The 25,609-nt window shown below is 44.0% G+C and overlaps 1 protein-coding gene across 2 annotated transcripts in view; it reads right to left on the bottom strand.

The window, feature by feature from the left end:
- Positions 1-4,247: 4,247 nt before the first annotated feature.
- Positions 4,248-25,609, bottom strand: part of LOC115130696 (neuronal acetylcholine receptor subunit alpha-7-like) — a 112,386-nt gene continuing 91,024 nt past the window's right edge. The window contains exons 5-9 of one of the 2 annotated variants that reach the window (XM_065019705.1): positions 23,087-23,334; positions 19,822-20,016; positions 19,439-19,525; positions 9,693-9,802; positions 4,248-9,007 (exon numbers count right to left, since the gene is read on the bottom strand). In XM_065019705.1, the coding sequence (XP_064875777.1) occupies positions 8,396-9,007; positions 9,693-9,802; positions 19,439-19,525; positions 19,822-20,016; positions 23,087-23,334 (1,252 nt within the window). In that variant the 3' untranslated portion in view covers positions 4,248-8,395. Of the gene's footprint in view, positions 9,803-19,438; positions 19,526-19,821; positions 20,017-23,086; positions 23,335-25,609 lie in introns of both variants that reach the window. The other variant, XM_065019704.1, reaches the window with a different exon arrangement.

A 25,609-nucleotide genomic window follows, 5' to 3' on the forward strand; every position in this document is an offset into this window, starting at 1 on the left:
TCTCTCTATGAACTCTATGAACCTGTTTGGGATGATATTGGGACGGAGGTCTTTTTAACATTTTCTAACCAATTAGATCAACTATTACTCTAAATGATTAACATAGCCGTTCACATGGCTTCATTTGGAAGGAATGTAAATACTGCATCCTTCCAAGCACGAAGGATGCCACACAGTGCTCCCACTTTCACCAACTATAAAACTATTTTTTTTTAATTCTGTCATCCCACCTCGAAACTTACCCAAATTAGTATTTTCAGACCAAAGCGGGTTTGTTAAAAAACTATTATCCTCAGATAACCCCCGTTGTCTATTACTTACTGTATCCTACATCAGAAACTAAAAGCTCCTTGGGCAGTTCTATCTCTCAATGCAGAAAAAGCTTTTGATGGACTAGAATGGTCATATCTTTAGTCGGTTTTGGGACAGATGGGACTTGGCTCCAATTTCATTAATATAATTAAAATACCATATGCTAATCCCTCAGCCATAGTAATAACAGACGATACCTGACCTGCTCCGTTCAGAATAACTAGAAGTAGCAGGCAAGTCGATCCCAGCTTACGTCTACTATTTTTTATTGTATAATAAGCCCCTGGCACAGGCATTTCGACAATCGAAAGAAATTACAACAAAATCACTCAATTCTACAGACCACCACATCAAATTATACTCCGACAATATCTTACTTACTTTATCTAGAAAATGTATTTCAATCTCTCCCAAATGCTTTGAAGATCATAGACAAATTCAGCTTCATCTCAAGTTATAAAATAAATGAAACTGAATCTGCCCTACTCCCCATCAAGAACCCGAAAGGGGACCCAATTCCTATTTATGGAATTCCAATCATTTCCCATTTTAAATATATACAGTATTTCCTTCTTTAGATAAAACAGAACGCTCAAATCAATTCAATCTCAGTAGATGGATGTCACGTTCTGACCTTTATTTCCTTTATTTTGTCGTTATTTAGTGTGGTCAGGGCGTGAGTTGGGGTGGGCAGTCTATGTTTGTTTTTCTATGATTTTGGGATTTCTATGTTTCGGCCTAGTATGGTTCTCAATCAGAGGCAGGTGTCATTAGTTGTCTCTGATTGAGAATCATACTTAGGTAGCCTGGGTTTGTGGGTGATTGTCTATGTTAGTTGCTTGTGTCAGCACAGTTCTTATGATAGCTTCACGGTCGTTATTTGTTTATAGTTTTTGTACAGTTTACTTCGTGTTTTTTGTCATCTATTAAATGATGCATTCACACCACGCTGCGCTTTGGTCCGCTTCTTACGACGATCGTGACAATGGACTAATTACCCAGTTGCTCTAACTGGCAGAATATCTATTGTGAAACTGGATATATTGCCTCGGTATTTTGTGAGCTCAATGCCTTCTCTTCCAGCTATTGGGATAAAATCCACAGTGCGTTTTCAAAACTTAAATGTAAAGGTTAGAGATCCCGGATTAAATGAACACATTTACAGAGGGGGAAAGACGTTGGAGGTCTATCTGTTCCAAACTCTAAATTGTATTTCCAAGCATGAAATGCTAGATGAAGATGCGGGAGGAGGGGGACTAAGAGGAGGGGGGGGGGCATGGTTTCCTGGTGGGGAAATGGGTTGGGTAGCGGGATCCTTTTTTTGTTTGTTTTCCTTGCATAGAGAATTTTACAAAACTGTTGATGGTGCTCTTTGTCTTATGACTAAACAAATGAACATACAGTAATGGTTTTGAATGATATATCCTACCTGTAAACCCCTCGTGAAAAAATGATAATTACTCTTGCTCTTTTATCTGATACCAAGGAGACTTTTTCCAACGCAATAATACAAATTCCATCGTTAGTTCTAGAATTAGCCAAAATCATTTACATGTCATTCGGTTGCGTTTTCAGCATATTGCAGACAACCTTAGTTTTGGTGCCCCCCGAGTGGCGTAGTGGTCTAAGGCAGTGCCACTAGAGATCCTGGTTCAAGTCCAGGCTCTGTCGGAGCCGGCCGCGACAGGGACACACATGGGGCGGCGCACAATTGGCCCAGCATTGTCCGGGTTAGGGGAGGGTTTGGCTGGCAGGGATGTCCTTGTCCCATTGCGCTCTAGCGACTCCTGTGGCTGGCCGGGCGCATGCATGTTGACACGGTTGCCAGGTGTACGGTGTTTCCTCTGACACATTGGTGTGGCTGGCTTCCGGGTTAAGCGGGCATTGTGTCAAGAAGCAGTGCGGCTTGGTTAGGTCGTGTTTGGTCGGAGAACACGTGGCTCTTGTGTCTGTACGGGAGTTACAGCGATGAGACAAGACTGTAACTACCAATTGGATACCATGAAATTGGGGAGAAAAAAAGGTTAAAAGTAAAAATGTTAAAATAAATAATAGTGTTGGTATGGTCAGGGCAATCTGTACGCTGAGGTGTGATGGAGGGGGTTTGCGCCAGTTGTCTCTTTCTCCCCTGTCGTTCCCTCTCTCTTTCACATACACATCCATCTTCATTTTCACTATTTTTCTACCTGCCAACCCAGCGCTTTTATTCTTACAAAACAAAATACAGCAGCCGTCCAAATCTCCCTCCTGTCTCTGTACACAGGAACACGGAGCTGAATTCATCTGTTTGGGGATATCTCTGCGGGATCCAGGATTTAGCCTGAATGGTAAGAGATTGACAGGGGGTTTAACTGTAAGATAATACATTGATTTTATTTTGGAATCCAAAGTAATCTCATGTTGGGTATATTTACAGGAAAACGTGTTTGGAAAATACAAAATTACATACAAACACACACACACACACACACACTCCCCAGCTGTAGGCAAATCTGGGTGTCTGCATCAGAACTTCATACAGTAGCTCAACCTGAGTGAACCTCATTTGACTGAAAGTTACCTCATCTACAGAGCTGTGTGTGTGTGCTGTGGTGTGTCTGTCTGTCTGTGTGTCTGTGTGTCTTGTCCTTAGTGCATAATACTTCCTTTTAGGTGGTTGTAGAATTTAACGTTACTTTTTTGGATTATGATGATTAGCGGTTATCGGCCTTATTCTGGTCTGCATACATTATATGGTGTTTACGTTGTACAAGGAGGATTGTTTTTGCAGACTTCTGCATGCATTCTCAATTTGGTGTTCGTCCCATTTTGTGAATTATTGCTCTCTCTCTCTCCCTCTCTCTCTCTTAGAAATTAGGTGATGAGTGAGTTATTTTGTGTGTGTGTGTGTGTGTGGTGGGGGGGTACATTTTCAGTAGCTCATTACTATTACTGTGGGAAGCAGTCCTCTGCTGATAGCTGAGGTAAGCAAAGATAGGCTGAGGTATACTCACACACACACACACACACACTGTCTCTGTCTCTGTCTGAGGCTGGGGTAGGTCTGTCTGTCACACACAGGGATTACCCCACATAAGGAGGCTGTCTGTCGCTGAGCAAAAAGCATTGGCCATTATTACAATGAAATAAACACACAAACACACTCACACAAACACACAAGCGTCTGCACACACACACACACCCACACACACACACACACTGCCCTTTATTACTCTGTTCGTCTTTCAAAATTCCTTCCTTCTCAATCGCTCTCTCTATCTCTGCCCATTTCCCCCTCTCCCTGTTTTGCTATCTCCCCTCTCTGTCTCCATCTCCTCCTCTTTTTCTCTATCCCCATTCCTTCCCACCTTTCTTTCTCTCCCCTCTCCCTCTTTACATCTTTCTCATGCATCATCTGTGGTGTTGGGGAGGGAGGGAGGAGATCTTTAAGATACAACACATTCTGTCATTTGGCTGGTAAACCCTCCACCACTCATAAACACAGAGCCTTTAAAACCCTTTTAAAACATCATCCATATCTCTCTTACACACACACACACACACACACCACAAACCCACGGGCACACAAACACACAGTCATAAACACACACAATCCTCTACAATGAAATTATCAGGGATGGTGATTTTGGAACACAAAGATCAACGGTATACACAGAGTATTTCCTATAAACTTAAGAGGCTTGGTGTATAATACACTCTAATGAGTGGGCCTAGAATTACTGGACAGTCACATCAACTTCTCTAAACATACTGTATACGGCCTTGGCTGAAATTGTCTTTCAGTTCTCGGCTATCGATAAGCCCTCTCAGCTTGCTAAGCTACTTTATACGGCATTTTTTGACAGCGGAGTCAATCACCACCTTCCGGAGACACCTGAAACCCCACCTCTTTAAGGAATACCTAGGATAGGATAAAGTAATCCTTCTCACCCCCCTTAAAAGATTTAGATGCACTATTGTAAAGTGGCTGTTCCACTGGATGTCATAAGGTGAATGCACCAATTTGTAAGTCGCTCTGGATAAGAGCGTCTGCTAAATGACTTAAATGTAAATGTACATTTATACGGTATTACCATTAGAGGGCTGCTAAGCTGAGAACCATTTAAGTGGTTTGAATAGACAAACCTGAAAGGTCCATGAATATCTCCAATAGTGCAGAACCTAACTTTAACAGAACTGGGCCAACTAGAACAGACTGGAGCTGCACAGAGGTAAAACAGAACCAAGGTGATGTCAGAGGTCATAGAAATAGAGCGGACAGGAAAAGCACAGTGGCAGTTTTCCATTCTGCTTCATTTGAATGTGGCCTGTGCAATATGGCTGTATAATATGGCTGTGCAATATGGCTGTGCAATTGGATCAGGATGTTGTTGCATACATAATACAGAGAAATGTTGTGCTGCTCCATCATAGGGTTACTGTGTAAGCGTTGATGAACCGCACAGCCATGGCATAGGCAACCACAGGGTTCACACATCTCAAACTGCCGTTTTCATCCCCATAGACCTCACTCAGTTTGCATTTGAGATCTGAGCAGTGAGGCCTTGCATTTCAAGTGGAACAATTACGTCCTCCCTCCCTCATGTCCATGCTCTCGCCCTCCACTCTGATGCTGTAGTAATTCATCAGAGGGACAGTGTAGAAGGTAGAAGCCAGGAACTCTAGAGAGGAGAGCCCCACGTGCGTAGCTGTCCCAGTGCTCGTTGTGCTATTGTGCTCTCAGAAGCACCCTGAAGGCTGACATTCACACCAACAACACAAAGACGGCCGCAACCCCAGGGCGTCAACTTACCCTGCATGTTCAACTTGTCATCACTTCTCACTCTCTTGTGAAGAAGCTGTGTCACGTTATGGACTCTGAACTCATATACTGCCTTCCACATAGTCCCTATCTCCCACCATCCTCTCTCTCTTTACCCCTTTCACTGTCTCAGCCAAAGAACATCTCACTCCTACCATTTTGCTTAAATATTCTATTTATCTTGAAGATGGATCAGCAGAACTAAGTGCAACAGAAGTATTGGTATTGGTGAACGTGTTGCAACACTCACGGATGGTCAGCTAGCAGCCAGAGGACAATGTAGAGAGAGCCCTTGGACATATCATATTTCAGTGGTCTAAGAAGTAACCTTTGGGGCCCTTCTGCTTACGGGGTTGGGGTGCAGCCAGGTCAGATGTCAGCTAAACCCCTCCCGTTACCAACCTCCACGTCCCCTCTTAATATTGGCAGTCAGCACTTTCCAATCCTCTGCAGTGACCTCATGATGAGAAATTCAGAGTGCTAAAAACAAATTCTAAAAACAGACAGGAACTCTGCCCTGAGCGTTCCTTCTAAAATTAACACAAACACCTTGTGGCTAATATTTCCCCTCCCTAAGAGTTATCAAATAGGATTCAGCCTATGTTCCACTTTTATAAATATTAACAGAACAGCAATTATCTCTTTATCTCAATTATCTCTTTATCTCTTTCCTGGCTATAAGCCTTGAATGGGGGTTGAATGATAAAATATCAATGAACAAACCTGTGAAATACCAAGATCACTGACAAAATACTTATTTCATCCCAATTCTCTGGACCCCAAAACAGTAATCTAACTCACCCCCATATACACCCAGTCAGCCTATATACACCCAGTCAACCCATATAAAAACACCCAGTCAGCCCATATACACCCAGTCAACCCATATACACCCAGTCAACCCATATAAAAACACCCAGTCAGCCCATATACACCCAGTCAACCCATATAAAAACACACAGTCAGCCCATATACACCCAGTCAGCCCATATACACCCAGTCAGCCCATATACACCCAGTCAGCCCATATAAAAACACCCAGTCAGCCCATATACACCCACTCAGCCCATATACACCCAGTCAACCCATATAAAAACACCCAGTCAACCCATATACACCCAGTCAACCCATATAAAAACACCCAGTCAGCACATATACAAACACCCAGTCAGCCCATATACACCCAGTCAACCCATATAAAAACACCCAGTCAGCCCATATACACCCAGTCAGCCCATATACACCCAGTCAGCCCATATCCACCCAGTCAACCCATATACACCCAGTCAGCCCATATCCACCCAGTCAGCCCATATCCACCCAGTCAGCCCATATCCACCCACTCAGCCCATATCCACCCAGTCAACCCATATCCACCCAGTCAACCCATATCCACCCAGTCAACCCATATCCACCCAGTCAGCCCAAATAAAAACACCCAGTCGGCCCATATACACCAAGTCAGCACATATAAAAACACCCAGTCAGCCCATATACACCCAGTCAGCCCATATACACCCAGTCAGCCCATATACACCCAGAAGTCAGCCCATATACACCCAGTCAGCCCATATACACCCAGTCAGCCCATATACACCCAGTCAGCCCATATACACCCAGTCAGCCCATATACACCCAGTCAGCCCATATACACTCAGTCAGCCCATATACACCCAGTCAGCCCATATACACCCAGTCAGCCCATATCCACCCAGTCAGCCCATATACACTCAGTCAGCCCATATACACCCAGTCACTCTATATTCACAAAGTCAGCCCATATCCACCCAGTCAGCCCATATCCACCCAGTCAGCCCCTCTCTGTCCCATTCATCTCCATATGAATTGTCCAGGATGATCTTATCTTAGGCTATATGGAATATTTATTAGGTAAGAGCAACAAAAATCACAGGAAGAAGAGGACAGCAGTGTGACAACAACAGCTACAACAGAGGAGGACTCTGACTGTGAGGTGGGGGGGGTATGTTCAGTATACAGTAATAATGATCATTCAAAGAAAAACAGATGCACGGACTAACTCTCTAACATGACAGGCAGTTTAGTTCAGTTACTTACAGTATTGACTGTCTGGCCTAAGGGATTCCATATACCATGGTCTTTATGTCTCATTTGTAAACCACATTATGTCTCAATCAATATCAATAGAAGAATATCTTGATCTTTAGTCATAATAACCTCCCTGGGGTTGTTGTGTTCTCCATGTAACCTTTACATTTAGGTTAGATATCACCACAGACAGACACATAGCTCCTCCATGTTAATGTACCACCCCCATATATCAATTCCCCTATATGCAGCACAGATACATTTATGTCATATAAACCGATTACACCTACTGATAGTACTAGATGGATAATGGATCAATAACGGATCTATAGTAGTCCTCCAATATATGGTGGGATTACGTGTGCATATTAGCACAGGCCCAGTCTCAGCAGGAGTTGTTTCAGGCTAGCAGCCAGTGCAGTTCTCCAGTATCCACTTGTCCAGTTCCTTGTTTCAATAGCTCTTGTTGTTTCAGGTTGTTGCCGGCTGATTCCTCCTCTAATGTGCAGGTGAGTCTTACATGATGATGCCACTATTCTGTCTATGAATCACTCCAGGTTTTCACAGTGGCACAGTCAACGTCAATCAGTTACTACCGTGGCAACAATGTCAACTGGGACCAAGAGAACATATCACTTCTACACCCGTGACAGAGTTCGATGCTATTTAGCTTCGACAAGCAAAAAGTAAACGGTGTGTACGTACAAACTTACAATATAGTGAAAGTAAAACAGTCATAAAAACAACAATAAGCAGCTCATAAAGTGACAGTGAAACATCTCTGTAAATAGAGAATTACCTTAACCACACTACATAATGCTGACAACAGTCCAGAACGTCCAAGACAGTTCAAAGTTCTAAAGGTCGTGGATTGGAGGTCCAGGAATCCAAAGTTCAAACGGCGAGTTGATATTGTAATGAGATATCTGGATGGCAAAGCAACACACAGGAACAACCTCAGTTAAGCTGGATCTAAGGAGAGGAAAGGGACTATGGACAACCCTTGCATTGATACATGTACAGTATTCATCTATTTACATTAAATCAATTTTTCTCAAATATACTCCAGAGTAATCTGGATAGAACATAAGGTTGGTTTCCCATACACAGAGAAAGTCTAGTCGTGTACTAAAAAGCATGCTAAGTGGTTCTTAGTCCGGGCCTAGGCTTAACCTGTGTCCGGGAAGCTGGCATATATGGTTGAACATATTGACACTATTTCTTTAAATAGTCCTTGGTGACGGCCTCTAAGAAGTTGGGAGCAGACATGAGAATGGTGAAGGTGCCAACGATGGAGAAGAGAGTGAAGGCCACCAGACACAGTCTGTCCACCACGGCAGCAGCAAACTTCCACTCGCTGCAGATCGCCACTTCCTCATCCTGGTCCCTGAAACGCTGGGCAATATACGACACCTCCTCCAGGATCTGAAGGACCTCCGGAGGAGGAGTAAAGATCAACCCCCTTCCTCCTCCTCCAGCACCTCCCCCTGGGGGCTCAGCCTCCTCGCAGGGGGTCCCTTGGGCCCGCCCCCCCAACGCCACGCCTGAATCACTGGAGGGGGGGCAACGGGGGCTCTCCACGGCATGGTAGCTAAAGTAGAGGCTCATGCTGCCGTTGGAGGTGCCGGTGGGGCATGTGGCGCAGGGGGCCTGGGAGAGGGGCGTGGTGAGGCCCGTAATGGTGCCCATGGGTCCCATCTCGATGGAGCTGGCACTGGAGTGGTGCTGTGGAGTGTGGCGGTACTTGTAGCCTGCCGGTTTACGCTCCTCGCCTGGCTGTTTCATACGCAGGAACCAAGCACACCAGTTCAAAAGCACTACCCTGACCTGGAGAGAGAGAGAGAGAGAGGGAGGAGGGAGGGAGAGGGGGTTGAGACTGCAACACACATATACACACAATGTGTGATGGTTGATGAGTGATGAGAATGACAATGATGCAGACGACAGTGGCAATGACGACAATGATGATGACAACAATGATGTGGATGAAGACAACGATGACAACAATGATGAGGATGAAGACAACGATGATGACAACAATGATGTGGATGAAGACGACGATGATGACAACAATGATGAGGATGAAGACGACGATGATGACAACAATGATGATTACGAAGACAACAATAATGAGGACGAAGATGACGATGATGACAACAACGATGAGGATGAAGACGACGATGATGACGACAACAATGATGAGGATGAAGACGACAATGATGACAACAATGATGTGGATGAAGACGACAATGATGACAACAACGATGATTACGAAGACGACAGTAATGAGGACGAAGACAACGATGGTGACAGCAACGATGAGGGTGAAGACGACGATGATGACGACGATGATGAGAACGAATACGACGATGATAACAACAATGATGATTTCGATGATGACAACAACAATGAGGACGAAGACGACGATGATGACGACGATGTGGACAAAGACGACGATGATACAACAACGAGAATGATGAGGGATATGATGAAGATTGGGAGTGGGACTCACCCATCTGGGCATTTTTCCGCCCTGAGGGTCGTGGTGATGAAACTGCAGGACCAGAACAGTCACCACTACAGACAGACCCACTATCATCATGGTGCTGGCAAAGTACTGAGCTACAAAACACAAACCACAACCAGATCAAACATTAACACCGTGACATCATACATCACACAGACACTGACCAACAGAAGGGAGAGACGGTGCATCCCAAATGGCACTGGGCAAAGGCAGCAAACTAAAGAGGGAATAGGTTGACATTTAGGACACAGCCAGAGAATCTTGTCTTTGTAGTTGTAGTGTGGTTTCAGTTGAATGTGTCTTTGTATATCTGTGGAAAATCAAGCAGCCCGATAATATAACACTTTGGTAAAACACCGCCGAGGGTGGGGGCAAGCACCATCGAGGGTGGAGGCAAACACCACCGAGGGTGGAGGCAAACACCACCAAGCTTAAGAGCTGACTCTTTGAGAGCACATCATGAATGTGTTCTCTCAGGGGAGGGACTGAGGGGAAGAAGGGAGGGAGGGAAGGGAGCTCCACTCCACTCAAGCATTAACTCAACACGGCTCTTTCCCAAATATCTCAGCTATGTAACTGTCTCACAGACCAGACACACCCCTTCCCTCTCTCTGTTAGCAAACAACCGCTAAATGCTTCAGACATGAACAAATGCTAGCAGGGCAAAGGGAACATGACCCACTGTGCGATCAGGGGTACAGATTATATGAGGAGGAGGATGGGAAGGAGTAGGGATTCATATTTTCCAGAAAATCTACCAAGTTTCAATACTGGGAATAATTCATATTTATCACGGGAATCCCAGGAAATACCGCAAAAATCAGAAGTCGTCATTCAAAGCATTTAAAAAAAGATATGTTCACTGCCAGGGTTCTTCCCAAATAAGAGGGGCGCTGCACCACTATGTAAAGACTTCAGAGCAAATTAAACTGATATTTAGTAATGATAAAGTAACTATCGCCAATGACATTGTTATGAATTGCGAAACAGGCCGTACATAAATGCAGAGCATTATCATGTTCCTCAATTCATTCAGCACATTTCAGAAATAGGCTATCTCAACACAGAGCACGCTGAGGGCACACAGAGCACGCTCAGGGCACACAGAGCACACCGAGGGCACACAGAGCGCACACAGAGTGCGCTCAGGGCACACAGAGCACGCTGAGGGCACACAGAGCACGCTCAGGGCACACAGAGCACTCTGTGTAGTTTAAATATCAAGGTATCTTAAAGGGGGACTATGGGCTCTATGTAAAACTGAAGCATTACAGATTCCGCGATAGAAATCTTAGTGGTGTGAAGTACTGAAGTAAAAATACTTGAAAGTACTACTTAAGGAGTTTTTTGGGGTACCTGTACTTTACTTTACTATTTATATTTTTGAAAATGTTTACTTTTACTTCACTACATTCCTAAAGAAAATGCTTTTTCCTCCATACATTTTCCCTGACACCCAAAAGTACTCGTTACATTTTGAATGCTTAGCAGGACAGGAAAATGGTCTAATTCACACACTTATCAAGAGAACATCCCTGGTCATCACTACTGCCTCTGATCTAGTGGACTCACTAAACCCATGCTTCGTTTGTAAATGATGTCTGAGTGTTGGAACGTGCCCCTGGCTATCCATAAATACAGTGCCTTGCGAAAGTATTCGGCCCCCTTGAACTTTGCAACCTTTTGCCACATTTCAGGCTTCAAACATAAAGATATAAAACTGTATTTTTTTGTGAAGAATCAACAACAAGTGGGACACAATCATGAAGTGGAACGACATTTATTGGATATTTCAAACTTTTTTAACAAATCAAAAACGGAAAAATTGGGCGTGCAAAATTATTCAGCCCCTTTACTTTCAGTGCAGCAAACTCTCTCCAGAAGTTCAGTGAGGATCTCTGAATGATCCAATGTTGACCTAAATGACTAATGATGATAAATACAATCCACCTGTGTGTAATCAAGTCTCCGTATAAATGCACCTGCACTGTGATAGTCTCAGAGGTCCGTTAAAAGCGCAGAGAGCATCATGAAGAACAAGGAACACACCAGGCAGGTCCGAGATACTGTTGTGAAGAAGTTTAAATCCGGATTTGGATACAAAAAGATTTCCCAAGCTTTAAACATCCCAAGGAGCACTGTGCAAGCGATAATATTGAAATGGAAGGAGTATCAGACCACTGCAAATCTACCAAGACCTGGTCGTCCCTCTAAACTTTCAGCTCATACAAGGAGAAGACTGATCAGAGATGCAGCCAAGAGGCCCATGATCACTCTGGATGAACTGCAGAGATCTACAGCTGAGGTGGGAGACTCTGCCCATAGGACAACAATCAGTCGTATATTGCACAAATCTAGCCTTTATGGAAGAGTGGCAAGAAGAAAGCCATTTCTTAAAGATATCCATAAAAAGTGTTGTTTAAAGTTTGCCACAAGCCACCTGGGAGACACACCAAACATGTGGAAGAAGGTGCTCTGGTCAGATGAAACCAAAATTGAACTTTTTGGCAACAATGCAAAACGTTATGTGTGGCGTAAAAGCAACACCGCTCATCACCCTGAACACACCATCCCCACTGTCAAACATGCTGGCGGCGGCATCATGGTTTGGGCCTGCTTTTCTTCAGCAGGGACAGGGAAGATGGTTAAAATTGATGGGAAGATGGATGGAGCCAAATACAGGACCATTCTGGAAGAAAACCTGATGGAGTCTGCAAAAGACCTGAGACTGGGACGGAGATTTGTCTTCCAACAAGACAATGATCCAAAACATAAAGCAAAATCTACAATGGAATGGTTCAAAAATAAACATATCCAGGTGTTAGAATGGCCAAGTCAAAGTCCAGACCTGAATCCAACCGAGAATCTGTGGAAAAAACTGAAAACTGCTGTTCACAAATGCTCTCCATCCAACCTCACTGAGCTCGAGCTGTTTTGCAAGGAGGAATGGGAAAAAATGTCAGTCTCTCGATGTGCAAAACTGATAGAGACATACCCCAAGCGACTTACAGCTGTAATCGCAGCAAAAGGTGGCGCTACAAAGTATTAACTTAAGAGGGCTGAATAATTTTGCACGCCCAATTTTTCAGTTTTTGATTTGTTAAAAAAGTTTGAAATATCCAATAAATGTCGTTCCACTTCATGATTGTGTCCCACTTGTTGTTGAATCTTCACAAAAAAATACAGTTTTATATCTTTGTTTGAAGCCTGAAATGTGGCAAAAGGTCGCAAAGTTCAAGGGGGCCGAATACTTTCGCAAGGCACTGTACATTTAAAAAAACAAGAAAATGGTGTCGTCTGGTTTGCTTAACATAAGGAATTTGAAATGATTTAAACTTTACTTTTACTGTTGATACTTAAGTATATTTTAGCAATTACATTTACTTTTGATACTTAAGTATATTTAAAACCAAATACTTTTAGACTTTCACATTTACTTGAGTCCTTTTCTATTAAGGTATCTTTACTTTTACTCAAGTATGACAATTAGGCCCTTTTTCCACCACTGAGAAATGTAAAAGTAATTTGCGATTGAGCCGACATATGCAGCGCCTAACGTGAATGCAGTCTACGCGAATGCAGTCTCCTCATACTGCTTGCTGATCACACATTCTCTACCGGAGCTCTCATGTGGGCACAAGTACGAGACAGCGCAGAGAAGCACGGGAAATGTAACAGCGGCATTTTGACATGCATAGGGCCATTCAACCGATGGATTACAGAATACAGTTAGGAATTTTCATGCGAGACAGGAGTCAGGATTTAGGGTTTCAGTGGGATTGGGACTGGATAGGAAAATAGCCCAGGATTTAGGACAGGAGAAACCTATGTAGTGAGCAGTTCATAGGCCTATCCGGCCTGAAGAGTCACAGTGACAGCTCAAAGAGGCACAGTGACAGCTCAAAGAGGCACAGTGACAGCTCAAAGAGTCACAGTGACAGCTCAAAGAGTCACAGTGACAGCTCAAAGAGTCACAGTGACAGCTCAAAGAGTCACAGTGACAGCTCAAAGAGACACAGTGACAGCTCAAAGAGTCACAGTGACAGCTCAAAGAGTCACAGTGACAGCTCAAAGAGTCACAGTGACAGCTCAAAGAGTCACAGTGACAGCTCAAAGAGTCACAGTGACAGCTCAAAGAGTCACAGTGACAGCTCAAAGAGACACAGTGACAGCTCAAAGAGTCACAGTGACAGCTCAAAGAGTCACAGTGACAGCTCAAAGAGTCACAGTGACAGCTCAAAGAGTCACAGTGACAGCTCAAAGAGTCACAGTGACAGCTCAAAGAGACACAGTGACAGCTCAAAGAGTCACAGTGACAGCTCAAAGAGTCACAGTGACAGCTCAAAGAGTCACAGTGACAGCTCAAAGAGTCACAGTGACAGCTCAAAGAGGCACAGTGACAGCTCAAAGAGTCACAGTGACAGCTCAAAGAGTCACAGTGACAGCTCAAAGAGTCACAGTGACAGCTCAAAGAGTCACAGTGACAGCTCAAAGAGTCACAGTGACAGCTCAAAGAGTCACAGTGACAGCTCAAAGAGGCACAGTGACAGCTCAAAGAGGCACAGTGACAGCTCAAAGAGGCACAGTGACAGCTCAAAGAGTCACAGTGACAGCTCAAAGAGTCACAGTGACAGCTCAAAGAGTCACAGTGACAGCTCAAAGAGTCACAGTGACAGCTCAAAGAGGCACAGTGACAGCTCAAAGAGGCACAGTGACAGCTCAAAGAGTCACAGTGACAGCTCAAAGAGTCACAGTGACAGCTCAAAGAGGCACAGTGACAGCTCAAAGAGTCACAGTGACAGCTCAAAGAGGCACAGTGACAGCTCAAAGAGGAACAGTGACAGCTCAAAGAGTCACAGTGACAGCTCAAAGAGGCACAGTGACAGCTCAAAGAGTCACAGTGACAGCTCAAAGAGTCACAGTGACAGCTCAAAGAGTCACAGTGACAGCTCAAAGAGTCACAGTGACAGCTCAAAGAGTCACAGTGACAGCTCAAAGAGTCACAGTGACAGCTCAAAGAGTCACAGTGACAGCTCAAAGAGGCACAGTGACAGCTCAAAGAGTCACAGTGACAGCTCAAAGAGACACAGTGACAGCTCAAAGAGGCACAGTGACAGCTCAAAGAGTCACAGTGACAGCTCAAAGAGTCACAGTGACAGCTCAAAGAGTCACAGTGACAGCTCAAAGAGTCACAGTGACAGCTCAAAGAGTCACAGTGACAGCTCAAAGAGTCACAGTGACAGCTCAAAGAGTCACAGTGACAGCTCAAAGAGTCACAGTGACAGCTCAAAGAGTCACAGTGACAGCTCAAAGAGTCACAGTGACAGCTCAAAGAGGAACAGGTTATTTTAGGTAAAGGCTTCCATGCGACAACATGTTTGGATAATGTGCTATTTTATTTTCCGTTAATCTGCTGCTGCGCATGTTGTGTATTTTGTGGAATTGCATTAGTGCCACATCCCGGGATCCCGGCTGCCATTCTTAATCCCTAAGAAGGAGTACTGAAGAAGAGGAGGAAATGGAGAAGACAGAGGAAGAGCATGGTGAAGAGGAGGAAAACACTGAAGTAGAACAAAAATGAAGACGATGAAGTATGAGAAAGAGGAGGTCGAGACAGGAGTGGGATTCTAATTAGGAGGAAGAGTTGAATGAAGAAACCAGATAGGAGCCCTGTCAGAGGGTGTAATCCTGCAGATTACCAACAACGACGAGACGGCCTACAGGGAGGAGGTGAGGGCCCTCGGAGTGTGGTGTCAGGAAAATAACCTCACACTCAACGTCAACAAAACTAAGGAGATGATTGTGGACTTCAGGAAACAGCAGAGGGAACACCCCCCTATCCACATCGATGGAACAGTAGTGGAGAGGGTAGCAAGTTTTAAGTTCCTCGGCATACACATCACAGACAAACTGAATTGGTCCACTCACACTGACAGCGTCGTGAAGAAGGCGCAGCAGCGCCTCTTCAACCTCAGGAGGCTGAAGAAATTCGGCTTGTCACCAAAAGCACTCACAAACTTCTACAGATGCACAATCGAGATCATCCTGGCGGGCTGTATCACCGCCTGGTACGGCAACTGCTCCGTCCTCAACCGTAAGGCTCTCCAGAGGGTAGTGAGGTCTGCACAACGCATCACCGGGGGCAAACTACCTGCCCTCCAGGACACCTACACCACCCGATGTTACAGGAAGGCCATAAAGATCATCAAGGACATCAACCACCGAACCACTGCCTGTTCACCCCGCTATCATCCAGAAGGCGAGGTCAGTACAGGTGCATCAAAGCTGGGACCGAGAGACTGAAAAACAGCTTCTATCTCAAGGCCATCAGACTGTTAAACAGCCACCACTAACATTGAGTGGCTGCTGCCAACACACTGTCATTGACACTGACCCAACTCCAGCCACTTTAATAATGGGAATTGATGGGAAATGATGTAAATATATCACTAGCCACTTTAAACAATGCTACCTTATATAATGTTACTTACCCTACATTATTCATCTCATATGCATACGTATATACTGTACTCTACATCATCGACTGCATCCTTATGTAATACATGTATCACTAGCCACTTTAACTATGCCACTTTGTTTACTTTGTCTACATACTCATCTCACATGTATATACTGTACTCGATACCATCTACTGTATGCTGCTCTGTACCATCACTCATTCATATATCCTTATGTACATATTCCTTATCCCCTTACACTGGGTATAAGACAGTAGTTTTGGAATTGTTAGTTAGATTACTTGTTGGTTATCACTGCATTGTCGGAACTAGAAGCACAAGCATTTTGCTACACTCGCATTAACATCTGCTAACCATGTGTATGTGACAAATAAAATGTGATGTGATTTGATTTGATTTTTGGAGGTGGGAAAGGCAGAGATGCTCCTACATAGTGCTGACTATCACTGCCCTTCTACACAGCCCATGTCCGTCTGAGCCTGTCAGCATCTTCACACATACACACACACACACAAACAGAGAGATAGAGCGGGATTGATACATAATAAACACAACTAATGGGGCATTTCTCAGTAAAAGCCGCGCTCTGTTACACTACACTAACTCAACTGAGACACACACATACACACAGTTTATGGTGCTCTGTTCAATAGCGCTAACACACAAGCACACCCACACACACATTTATATAATTAACAAATGTATTACTATTTTTGCAGGACTATACGTAGAAACTGCATGTGTACGGGTACACACGCACACGAAAATGAGATGATGAGAGAGACGAGAGAGATGAGAGAGAGACGAGAGCGATGAGAGAGATGAGAAAGATATACGAGAGAGACGAGAGAGAGAGAGACGAGAGAGAGAGATGAGAGAGACAAGAGAGAGATATGAGAGAGAGACGAGAGCGATGAGAGAGATGAGAAAGATATACGAGAGAGAGACGAGAGCGATGAGAAAGATATACGAGAGAGAGAGAGAGAGAGAGAGATGAGAGATGAGAGGAGAGAGAGAGATGAGAGAGAGACGAGAGAAGAGAGATGAGAGAGAGACGAGAGAGATATACGAGAGAGACGATAGAGACAAGAGAGAGACAGAGACGAGAGACAGAGAGACGAGAGAGAGATGAGACGAGAGAGAGAAATGAGAGAGAGATGAGAGAGAGATGACAGAAAGAGACGAGAGAGTGAGAGAGAGACGAGAGAGAGATGAGAAGAGAGAGAGAGAGAAATGAGAGAGAGACGAGAGAGACAGATGAGAGATGTGAGATGAGAGACACACACACACACTCCTCCCAGGCCTCCACTCCATGAAAGTGATGTGATAGGCTGAACTTGTGAGCACTATCATGAGTGTCTCATCACAGCAGCGGAAGCCTTTAAACGTCTCTCTCTCAGAACGTTACCCACTAAAGGTTACTCATCTCACGCCATCCATCCATTTATCAATCCCGCCTTCTGCTCTGCTCTTCTTCCTCTCCTCACAGGAAGCCTGGCTTGTCACGACCCACTAATAATGTTGCCAGTATCATCTTCATTGTCAGCCTGTTCCAACACCATCCTGCTCAAACATGACATCAGGGCATTGAGACTGACATTAAAGATATGTACAGTGAATTCGGAAAGGTATTCATAGCCCTTGACTTTTTCCACAGCCTCATTTTGAAATGGATTAAATCGCCCCCCCATCAATCTACACACTATACCCCATAATGACAAAGCAACATTTGTTTTTTGAGAAATATTAGCTAATTTATAAAAAATACTTTGTTGAAGCACCTTCGGCAGCAATTACAGCCTCAAGTCTTCTTGGATATGGAGACACGGTTGACACCCCTGTATTTCTCCCATTCTTCTCTGCAGATCCTCTCAAGCTCTGTCAGGTTGGAAGGGAAGCGTCTCTGCACAGCAATTTTCAGGTCTAGGAGCAGGTTTTCATCAAGGATCTCTCTGTACTTTGCTCCATTCATCTTTCCCTCGATCCTGACTAGTCTCTCAGTCCCTGCCGCTGAAAAACATCCCCACAGAATGATGCTGTCACCATCATGCTTCACTGTAAGGATGGTGCCAGGTTTTCTCCAGATGTGACGCTTGGCATTCAGGCAAAAGAGTTCATTCTTGGTTTCATCAGACTAGAGAATCTTGTTCCTCATGGTCTGAGAGTCCTTTAGGTACCCTTTGGCAAACTCCAAGCGGCTATCATGTGCCTTTTACTGAGGAGTGTCTTCCGTCTGGCCACTCTACCATAAAGGCCTGACTGGTGGAGTGCTGCAGAGATGGTTGTTCTTCTGAAAGGTTCTCCCATCTCCACAGAGGAACTCTGGAGCTCTGTCAGAGTAACCATCAGGTTCTTGGTCACCCTGACCTAGGCCCTTCTCCCCCGATTGCTCAGTTTGGCTGGGCGGCCAGCTTTCGGAAGAGTCTTGATGGTTCCAAACTTCTTCCATTTAAGAATGATGGAGGCCACTGTGTTCTTGGGGACATTTTTTTGGTACCTTTCTCCAAGTCTGTGCCTCGACACACTTCTGTCTCTGAGCTCTACGTACAATTCCTTCGACCTCATGGCTTGGTTTTCGCTCTGACATGCACTGTCAACTGTGGGACCTTATATAGACAGCTGTGTGCCTTTCCAAATCATGTCCAATCAATTTAATTTAATTTAATTTACCACAGGTGGACTCGAATCAAGTTGTAGAAACATCTCAAGTATGATCAATGGAAACAAGATGCACCTGAGCTCAATTTTGAGTCTCATAGCAAAGGGTCTGAATACTTATGTAAATAAGGTATTTTTGTTTTTTATTTTTTATAAATTTGCAAAAATGTCTAAAAACCTGCCGTCGCTTTGTCATTATTGTGTGTAGATTGATGAGGGTAAAAAATAATTTAATCAATTTTAGAATAAGGCTGTAATATAACAAAATGTGGAAAAAGTCAAGGGGTCTGAATACTTTCCGAATGCACAGTATACAGCTAGTCAAACCAAACCTAGCCATGCCATGAGAGGATAACAGACTGTACTGACATACACATTAACACACACACACACACACACACACACACACACACACACACACACACACACACACACACACACACACACATTAATACCAACACACGTTCTCTCTGGGTTAACATTCATTAACGCACAGCCAATCAAACCAAACCATAAGAGGAAAGAAGATCATGTATAATAAACACGTGCACGTATACATACACATACACACACACACACTCACACAGAACCCACCGATGAGAGGCACAGAGTCTGAGGTGGCAGGCATGATCTCAGCAACCAGTAGCATGAAGACTGTTAGAGAGAGCAGGACTGTGATACCTGGAGAGAGAGAGATGACATGTTCAAGGCAAGTTCCCAATTGGAAGCAATTACAGTTAACTGCTCCCCCCTTTGATATCTATTAATCAAGCCTAATATCCCTGACAGAATTTCAGGAAGGAGAGGATTCCAGAATGTGTGTTCAGACGTTCCCATCTGAACACAGCAGGAAGATAACCCATCATCCCAAGACATCCATCAATCAGCCCAAATAATACACCTGGCGGACGTTTGGTATGGATAGAATTCCATAACGGACGGAATTCCAACACGGCTTCCCGGCGTTCCTTTCTTACCCAGGGAGATCTTCTCTCCTGAGTCGGCGGGCAGCAGGAAGACCAGCAGGGCCAAGCCAGAGATGAGTACGCAGGGGATGAGAAGGTTGAGACCGTAGTAGAGGGTTCGTCTTCGCATGGTGACCGTGAAGGTGACGTCAGGGTAGGGCTCCTTACAGCAGTCATAGTACAGCTCATTACGCTTGGCCGGGACTCCTAGGAGACACACACACACACACACACACACTATGAAACACTGTTAGGCGTAATTCCAAATCAATGCATTTACATTGATTCAATGATGACCTGTTCACATGTTCTTTGACATACACACACACACACATGAGTAGGAACCACACACTTCAAAAGACGGTCTTACACACGCCGGAGATCTACACACTCTCAAACACTTGTTCCTCTCACTGTGTAGAGTTGATCAAGTAACATGCCCCCTCTGGCAGTGTGGAGTGAACATGAAATATAGTCTGACACCCCCCATACCCAGACACCCCCCCCAGGGACCCTCCAATGGCCCAGGTGGGTCACTGGGTCATAACTGGCTGGGGTGACACCCCCACAACACCATTCCCACCCACCTCTATAGAGATAGAGACATGGAGACACATGCTGATACAGAGACAGAGGGACAAGCAGATAGATTAAAAGAGACAGAGTAGAGAAAGAGACAGAGTAGAGAAAGAGACAGAGTAGAGAAAGAGACAGAGAGACTGAGAGACAGAGTAGAGAAAGAGACAGAGAGACGGAGAGACAGAGTAGAGAAAGAGACAGAGTAGAGAAAGAGACAGAGAGACGGAGAGACAGAGTAGAGAAAGAGACAGAGAGACGGAGAGACCGAGTAGAGAAAGAGACAGAGAGACGGAGAGACAGAGAGAGAGACAGAGAGATAGAGAGACAGAGAGATAGAGAGTCAGAGAGATAGAGAGACAGAGACCGAGAGACAGAGAGAGACAGAGACCAAGAGACAGAGAGATAGAGACAGAGAGATAGAGAGACAGAAACACAGACAGAGAGACAGAGAGATAGAGAGACAGAGACAGAGTAGAGAAAGAGACAGAGAGATACAGAGAGACAGAGAGAGATAGAGAGACAGAGACAGAGTAGAGAAAGAGACAGAGAGATACAGAGAGACAGAGAGACACAGAGAGACAGAGACACAGAGACAGAGAGACAGAGAGAAAGAGACAGAGAGACAGAGAGATAGAGAGACAGAAACACAGAGATAGAGAGACAGAGATAGAGAGACAGAGAGACACAGAGACACAGAGAGACAGAGACACAGAGAAACAGAGAGACAGAGAGACAGAGAGAGAGATAGAGAGACAGAGACACAGAGAGACAGAGAGACAAAAATATAATTACTTGACATATTGGAAAGAATTAACAAAAAAACAGAGCAAACTAGAATGCTATTTGGCCCTACACAGAGAGTACACAGAGGCAGAATACCTGACCACTGTGACTGACCTAAAATTAAGGAAAGCTTTGACTATGTACAGACTCAGTGAGCATAGCCTTGCTATTGAGAAAGGCCGCCGTAGGCAGACATGGCTCTCAAGAGAAGACAGGCTATGTGCTCACTGCCCACAAAATGAGGTGGAAACTGAGCTGCACTTCCTAACCTCCTGCCCAATGTATGACCATATTAGAGACATATTTCCCTCAGATTACACAGATCCACAACGAATTCAAAAACAAATCCAATTTTGAAAAACTCCCATAATTACTGGGTGAAATTCCACAGTGTGCCATCACAGCAGCAATATTTGTGACCTATTGCCACAAGAAAAGGGCAACCATTGAAGAACAAACACCATTGTAAATACAACCCATATTTATGCTTATTTATTTTTATCTTGTGTCCTTTACCATTTGTACATTGTTAAAACACTATATATATATATATAATATGACATTTGTAAATGTCTTTATTGTTTTGAAACTTGTACACTGTATGTGTAATGTTTACTGTTCATTTTTATTGTTTATTTCACTTTATATATTCACTTTATATATTATCTACCTCACTTGCTTTGGCAATGTTAACACATGTTTCCCATGCCAATAAAGCCCTTGAATTGAATTGAATTGAATTGAATTGAATTGAATTGAATTGAGACAGAGATATAGAGAGACAGAGAGATAGAGACAGAGAGATAGAGACAGAGAGACAGAGAGATAGAGACAGAGAGATAGAGACAGAGAGATAGAGACAGAGAGACAGAGAGATAGAGACAGAGAGATAGAGACAGAGAGACAGAGAGACAGAGATATAGAGACAGAGAGACGGAGAGATAGAGACAGAGAGACAGAGAGATAGAGACAGAGAGATAGAGACAGAGAGATAGAGAGACAGAGATATAGAGAGACAGAGAGATAGAGAAAGAGAGAAACACAAGCACAAGAAAATGCAGTGCTATCTGGCCCTAAATCGACAGCATACCGTGGCTAACTATTTTACCATGGTTACTGATCAAAACCTTAGAAAGACCTTGACAAAGTACAGGCTCAGTGAGCACAGCCTTGCCATTGAGAAGGGTAGACACAGGAAAACCTGGCTCCCTGTAGAGGAAAGGCTGTGCAACCACTGCAGAACAGCAGAACCTGAGACAGAGCTGCATTTCCTGACAAAATGTCAAAAATATAAAACAATTAGAGAGTGTAATTTCCCCAAATTTGAAACCCTTATTCAAGGTTTCAAAGACCTCTCTGATGAGAGTAGGCCACCCATCCTGTTGGGGGAGGACGCAGAGAGCTGTGGGTTGGCAGCACACTACTTTGCTGCCTGCCATAAGATGAGGCACAGTGTCTGACAGACCAATCAACCTGCACATGTCCTCTACTGTTATGCTTATTGTTATTGTTCAATGTATGGTTATTTTGACCCTTGGTTATTGTTGTTACTGTTGTCCCGTTAACAATTTTGATTCTTATTATTTTAATATTGTAAATATCCAAAGTACGCTTTGGCAATGTGTACATTGTTACGTCATGCCAATAAAGCAAATAGAATTGAATTGAGACAGTTGTGATAGAGAGGGAGACAGAGACAGAGAGAGACAGAGAGAGAGATAGAGAGAGAGAAAGAGAGACCGAGAGAGAGAGAGAGACCGAGAGAGAGAGAGAGAGAGACAGAGAGAGAGAGAGACAGAGAGAGAGAGAGAGAGAGAGAGAGAGAGAGAGAGAGAGAGAGAGAGAGAGAGAGAGAGAGAGAGAGAGAGAGCGAGAGAGAGAGACAGAGAGAGGAGGGAGATGAACCAAATCGTACCCACGAGGTCCCACTCTCCGTTGGGTATGTAGGTGGACGTGTCCACGTCCAGCATCTGGAGGTCCAGCAGCCAGCCGTTGTGGGTCCAAGAGCCAAACTTCAGGTCACACTTCTGGACGTCGAAGGGGAACCAGCGCACGTCAATATAGCAGGTACTCTTCAGGATGCCCGGCGGTATGTACTGGCAGTAACCGGACGCATTCACCAGCACGTTAGTGTGGAAGGTAGCATCAAACCTTTCATCAGCACTAAAGGGAGAGGGAGGTAGAGAAAGGTAGAGGTAGAGAGAAAGAGAGATAAACATCTTTAACAACCTATAAGACTTCTCAATACATCCATGTCAATATGTAGACGGACATCTTTAACAACCTATAAGACTTCTCAATACATCCATGTCAATATGTAGACGGACATCTTTAACAACCTATAAGACTTCTCAATACATCCATGTCAATATGTAGACGGACATCTTTAACAACCTATAAGACTTCTCAATACATCCATGTCAATATGTAGACAGACAATTTTAACAACCTATAAGACTTCTCAATACATCCATGTCAATATGTAGACGGACATCTTTAACAACCTATAAGACTTCTCAATACATCCATGTCAATATGTAGACGGACATCTTTAACAACCTATAAGACTTCTCAATACATCCATGTCAATATGTAGACGGACATCTTTAACAACCTATAAGACTTCTCAATACATCCATGTCAATATGTAGACGGACATCTTTAACAACCTATAAGACTTCTCAATACATCCATGTCAATATGTAGACGGACAAATGTATTTATCTGATCCTATTTAGTTCAATGTCAATAATAGGATGGAATTTGGTTGTATGTCAATCTTAGTGGACGTGTTGCTACACTTTACTGACTGTAAAGAGCCAGACAAGCGCAGATGCATTGCAGAAGTGATGCATTAATTATACACATCAGAGAATACAAGGATATATTTTGGAGAAAGAAAACGCAAGAGAGAGAGTGAGAGAGAATCTGAAGTCAAATGTCTACTGTTTGCTGAAGATCTGGTGCTTCTGTCACCAACCAAGGAGGGCCTACAACAGCACCTATATCTTCTGCACCTGGGCCTGGACAGTAAATCTCAGGAAGACCAAAATAATGGTGTTCCCAAACAGGTCCAGTCGCCAGGACCACAAATACAAATTCCTTCTAGACACCGTTTCCCTAGAGCACACAAAAAACTATACATAACTTGGCCTAAACATCAGCGCCACAGGTAACTTCCACAAAGCTGTGAACGATCGGAGAAATAAGGCAAGAAGGGCCTTCTATGCCATCAAAAGGAACATCAAATTTGACAGATCAATTAGAATCTGGATAAAAAATACTTGAATCAGTTATAGAACCCATTTCCCTTTAAGGTTGGGTGAGGTCTGGGTCAGCTTCCAACAAAAATGCACAAAATGGGACAACATAAAACACCAAATAATGCATGCAGAGCAGAATTAGGCTGATACACGGTAATTATCAAAATCCAGAAAAGATACGTTAAAATCTGCAACCACCTAAAAGGAAGCGATTCCCAAACCTTCCATAACAAAGCCATCACCTACAGAGAGATCCCTATGCAAGCTGGTCCTGGGGCTCTGTTCACAGACACAAACACACCCCACAGAGCCCCAGGACAGCAACACACAACCAAATCATGAGAAAACAAAAAGAGAATTACTTGACACATAGGAAAGAATTCACAAAAAAACAGAGCAAACTAGAATGCTATTTGTCCCTAAACAGAGAGTACACAGGGGCAGAATACCTGACCACTGTGACTGACCCAAACTTAAGGAAAGCTTTGACTATGTACAGACTCAGTGAGCATAGCCTTGCTATTGAGAAAGGCTGCTGAATGCAGACAGGCTCTCAAGAGAAGACAGGCTATGCGCCCACTGCCCACAAAATGAGTTGAAACTGAGCTGCACTTCCTAACCACCTGCCAAATGTATGACCATATTAGAGACACATATTTCCCTCAGATTACACAGACCCACAAAGAATTTGAAAACAAACCCAATTTTGATAAACTCCCATATCTACTGGGTGAAATACCACAGTGTTCAATCACAGCAGCAAGATTTGTGACCTGTTGCCACGAGAAAAGGGAAACCAGTGAAGAACAAACACCATTGTAAATACAACCCATATGTTTATTAATTTTCTCTTTTGTACTTTAACCATTTGCACATCGTTACAACACTGTATATAGGCATACTATGACATTGGAAATGTCTATATTCTTTTGGAACTTCTATGAGTGTAATGTTTACTGTTAATATTGATTGTTTATTATCCACTTCACTTGCTTTGGCAATGTTAATGTCAATAAAGCCCCTTGAACTGAACTGAGAGCACGTGAGAGAGAGAGAGAGCGTGAGAGAGAGAGAGCATGAGAGAGCGTGAGAGAGAGAGAGAGCATGAGAGAGAGCATGAGAGAGAGCGAGAGAGCGTGCGAGAGAGAGAGAGAGAGAGAGAGAGACAGAGAGAG

Source organism: Oncorhynchus nerka, linkage group LG6 (assembly GCF_034236695.1).
Source record: "Oncorhynchus nerka isolate Pitt River linkage group LG6, Oner_Uvic_2.0, whole genome shotgun sequence".
Lineage (NCBI taxonomy): Eukaryota > Metazoa > Chordata > Actinopteri > Salmoniformes > Salmonidae > Oncorhynchus > Oncorhynchus nerka.